Raw genomic sequence first — 4,995 nt, 5'->3', positions numbered from 1 at the left:
ACACCAAGGTTTCTCATAATCTTGATTGGCTTAAGATATAAACAGGAGATTTTGAAGTTGATAATGTAATGGGTCACCTGGTGGGAGTGACAGGTATAGTTGGGTACCTCTGCCATAGTAGTGGTTTGAAAATTCATGCAAGTGATAATTGGACCCATTGAGGTGGTGTATATTTAAAAAGAAGGGGGTCCAGTAGTGATCCTTTGGGGCACCCCTGTGGGGAGGGGATGGGATAAGCGATGTTTTGTCCTTGCCATGATTCATTGAAGGATTACCCAGTTGAAACAGGAATTAGATTTTCATTAAAGATTAAAAGTATGATGTTAGTGTCAAGCTCGATATGATCATTTCTTTTTTTAACTATGTTGTTATGAGCTTTGCCAAAACCTGCCTGATGTCTTTCATCATTGTCACTGTTTATGGTTTAATTGCAAATATTTTTATTATTTGTTTCTCTGTCTCATTCATTGTCTCCCTCTCTGTTTCATTTCATAAGCGTTGGTGTGAGGGATAAACAAGAAGTTTAACGTTTGAACTAAATACTTATACATTTTCAAATTCACCAACATTTTCCTCTAATTCTTTTCAGACCCTGGACAATATTTGTACATAATTAAACCAATTGCAAAGGTCAGTGTGTGCAGAGCCTCTTGTTTATATATTTGTATTATTTGCTTAATATAGCAGTAGATTGTATGATTCTTTAATAAAGACAAAGAATATTTCCACGTATCTAATGAAGACTATTCATGTAAATAGTATTTTAAGTTTTTAAAAATCAGTCAAGCACAGAAAAACTATATGAAACAATTAAAAATCTCAATTCCTTAATGAACTATATCATGAATGATTGAAAGAGTCAGTGTTCCAGCAGTGAGGAGGACCACAGCATGATATGTTGAGGACAGCTACAGTTCACTGACTCTGTGTGTTTGCATATGTGTCCTGCCTCTCTGCTCCCAGCCGTTAAGAGGCAGTGTTGATCAGTGGCTGTCCAGGCCTTTCAGAGCCACTGACCAGCGCCGCAGCACAATGATGATGTCTCTGACTCTACTGCTGGCCACCCTGGGGCTCCTTGTTCAGGGTGAGACTCTCTTGTGAAAACTTTGCTTCAGGATGCAACCAGGTTCACCACAATGATGTTCTGCTGTGATGGAGAAACATTGAAACAAGCAGCATTGACCTTCTTCCATCTGTTCTCCATGTTAAAGAAATCATCCTCTTCTGTTTGGATGTTGATCATCTTTCTCCAAGCTGGATTTGTCTCAATAAACCCTTCTCCTCTTCTTCATGTTTTCCAGGTTCATCAGGACAACTCATCCTGACTCAGTCTCCTGGATCTCAGTCTGTTGTTCCAGGACAGCATGTCTCTATCAGATGTCAACCAGTTTACAAACGTGTTGAGCCTAATGGTAAGAAGTGGCTCCACTGGTACCTTCAGAAACCTGGAGAAGCTCCTAAACTCCTGATTTATTTAGCTAACGGCCGTCAGTCTGGAGTTTCAGAACGTTTTAGTGGGATAGCATCTAGTGGGTCTGACTACACTCTGACCATCAGTGGAGTTCAGGCTGAAGATTCAGGAGTTTACTACTGTCAGAGTCATAAGTGGTTGAGTAACCAGCTTGTGTTCACACAGTGAAAAAGCGTCGTACAAAAACCTCCCTCAGTCAGACTGAACAGAAACTGAACTGACTGCTGCAGCTGGAAGCTACTGCAGAGACTGATACAGTTCACTGAGGACACACACACACACACACACACACACACACACACACACACACATAACATACTATGTACTAGGAAGCAAGTTCAACATACTCAGGTTAACTCTCCGTTATCTATTAATATATTCCAATAAACGAATGAGTTGTATAAATATATTCCTCAGTGTGAGGTCTCTTTACAAGAGAACTTGATATTGAATATCAAAAATTTGACATTAATTTTGAAAGACAGCAATTAAAATAAGTCAAACTGGAGGTGGAGAAAATGGAGCATGAAAAGAAGGTAATTCAGTCATGTAACTCCTTTACAGACATGGGAAAGAAGTAACTAAAATGTATTTTCTTTTTGTTAACAGGTACAGGAGAAAAAACACAGTCAAATAAAGACTTGTACATTAAGATACAAAGGCCTGTTCTTTTTCTTTCTTTGGCAACAGGTGTGAAGGAAATGCCTTTGTTTCTTAAGAACAACTCAAAAGACAATGGCCTCTGTTCCTCATGTTAAAAGAAAATGCTGCCGTTTCTCATGAAGAAAAAAGCCCTGCAGGTGAGGTGGTCCAGGGTGATGGGGTCCACCACATCAGGGGGCTGCTGACTCACAGGAGGAGCCCTCTCCCTCCTTACTGTGGAGCACAACACACGCTACAATGATTTTACATGCTGGTTCTGGAGCTACTCTGAGCCCACGCAGGCATGTGAATCTGGTCTTCAGTAATCCGAATGTCATTTCTATCCTGACCCCTGGTTTTGGTAAGGGCCACATTGAATCTATTTCATGGCCCTGCATCAGGGTCAGGTTAGGGTGTCATTAAAAAAGACTGGCAGGCGTATCCTTTGTCCCCAAGCAGCACTCCACTGAACAGCCCTGAAGATGAAAAAGGACATTACCGTGATCAGTATCAAAACAAGCAGTTTAAAATAGAGGATAACTCACATTAATATTCAGTGCACAGTTTCCCTCCCCTGCTCCAATCTGTGGCACAATGCTGACTCCCTGAAGATCCAGGAGTCATGGACTGAACCAGGCCACTTTGCCTCAATGCTGCTGACCATGCAGTGATGGGCACAAGTCATCTACAAAAGCATGTGAGGTTAACAGTACCTCCACAGGATAAAAACATTAAAGTCAATGTAGCATCAATGTGCAAAAGGACTCTGGTTTAGAGGAAGATCCTCAGTCAGTGTGTCCACACAATGAGTGTCCTTATTTATCAGATAGTTACTGTATTTCCACCCAAATGGGAAGTTTTGTGTTACAACAGCTATACATATGCTCATACATATACATATATACATACATTCACATAAACATTTACAGAGTTCCATACTAAATGAAAATAAGAATAACAACAGAGTAGAATGAAATCTCAAAGTTAAGGCAAGATATTGCTGATAATATAGGATATATACGTTTTACCTGAACATTGAGGCTGTGGAACGACTTGTGATTCACATAATTGGCTTCATTGTCACCCAGAAGTGAAGAAATGGGAATGTGGGTATAATCTATAGCACCTATTTCTGTGGGGAATCCACTGAAAGGAGCTGCATTTAATACACAACAGCATACGGATGAGAGTCTGCATTGTTCATGGATCAAATAGTCACATGAGTTAATGTCTACCTGCTATATTATAAAAGCCCTCTTTTATGGACAGCATGGGCAAGTGTCCAGGGAACACACCAAAGGCATTCAGCAGGTCTGTAAGAGCACGTGCCACCTCATGTGTTGCCCTACAGACTGTGTTCTTGCTGAGGTTTTCTGCATCACCCACAGCATACATGAAGGTACTGGAGGCGAAATGACGCAAGGCAAAGCATACAGTCTGAGGGACTGTGAGTGCATTGCTTATATGTAATGCACTGGTGATGCACGTCTCAAGAAGCTAACAAATATAAGTCAAACCCTCTGATGAGAAGTTTCTCTCACAGATGTAGTCATCAGGAAATGCAAAAGGATTTTGATGGTCCCTAAACGCCCTCCTGTGAAACCCTCTCACAATCCATGCACCAAGTTCTACGGGATCCTCCTCAAACGGTGATGCCATGTTTCAAGAGAATTGATTGGTCAGTGGACGCGGCTTTTATACGCCTACCTGTTACCTCAGACTGTTATCTCAAACTTTACCTGCTCCGGAGCAGGTCAGAGGTTCAGCGTAAGTTACCATGGTGATTTACCCCGGTAGGTGAACTACAGTCGTACGACTGAAAACCCAGAGTTAAACCTGAAGTTACCTCGCTAACCTCAAATCCTGTTTCGTAGTACAGGCCTCATGTAGGAGGAGGACAAAGTCAAGGTACACAGCACCTACAATTTCCACACTTTTACTCCCCTTGGCTCCAGTGGACCCAAACACCACGTATGTCATTTACATGTATAGGGGGGGTACAGAGTGCGGCCATTGAAAATGTTTTCTTTTATATGTTCCTCACAGAAAATAAGCCAAGGCCAATGAGTCTGACGTTAAAAAATAATTGATGGCATTTTTCTTTTAATGAACATTGAAAATGGGTCCCACATAACCAAACACACACATTTGTTGACTCTATACATTATAATTAAATACATGTTAATTTCCTTCATGTAGAATTACCTGATATTTCACTGTAAATATTTTAGTCATGTTGTGTGTTTTGTATTCAAAAGAACTGAAGCATTTTTAATTATTGAAATCAAAAAACATTCATGAAGAATTTAATAGAGTAACGACTTAAATCTTTGCTTTTCTCATCTGATTCATTTTTCTTTGTGGTTGAGCTCTTCAGCAGAATTCATATGTAAATATTTCCAAGGTTTAAACGAAAGATCACTCTCATTTTATTTCTCTACATGCTGATGACATGTTGCTTTTTCTTTCAGATCCAGAAAAGATTTTTTCTTGTTTTATTTGAAGGATTTTGCAGATTGTTTGGACACAGCTAAAAGAATAAGAATGTCAGAGTAGTTACCATGGAAACACTTCAGTAATAAGAGATGACTGGATGATTCTTCATTGAAATGTTCCTACCATGGGTTTAGTTACAGTTTTGTATTATTGGAGATTATTTACAGTCATGAAGGAGTTCATATTGACTCTGATCACAAATTAAAGACTTGTACTGCTTCAATAACTGGTTTGTACTAATCAATCAATAATGAGGAACTATGACTAAGTTTATATACTCTATGAATATACAGCATATATGGACATATGTTATGTAATCTAACATTTTCTCTATAAATTCGTTAGACAGACACTTTGACAACAAGTGATTTGATGATCAGATTTTT

The 4,995-nt window shown here is 39.5% G+C and overlaps 1 pseudogene and 1 gene segment (V, D, J or C); one reads left to right on the top strand and one right to left on the bottom strand.

Annotated features, from left to right (window-relative positions):
* Positions 1-1,026: 1,026 nt before the first annotated feature.
* LOC111219532 lies at positions 1,027-1,639 on the top strand. The segment is given in 2 exon segments: positions 1,027-1,084; positions 1,302-1,639. Coding segments are annotated over 2 exon segments (390 nt in total).
* Positions 1,640-2,225: 586 nt separating this feature from the next.
* LOC111219533 lies at positions 2,226-3,772 on the bottom strand (annotated as a pseudogene).
* Positions 3,773-4,995: the final 1,223 nt, after the last annotated feature.

This window comes from Seriola dumerili, unplaced genomic scaffold, assembly GCF_002260705.1.
Source record: "Seriola dumerili isolate Sdu_G_001 unplaced genomic scaffold, Sdu_1.0 BDQW01000067.1, whole genome shotgun sequence".
NCBI classification, from domain to species: Eukaryota; Metazoa; Chordata; class Actinopteri; order Carangiformes; family Carangidae; genus Seriola; species Seriola dumerili.
This window is presented reverse-complemented; position numbering and strand designations above follow the sequence as displayed.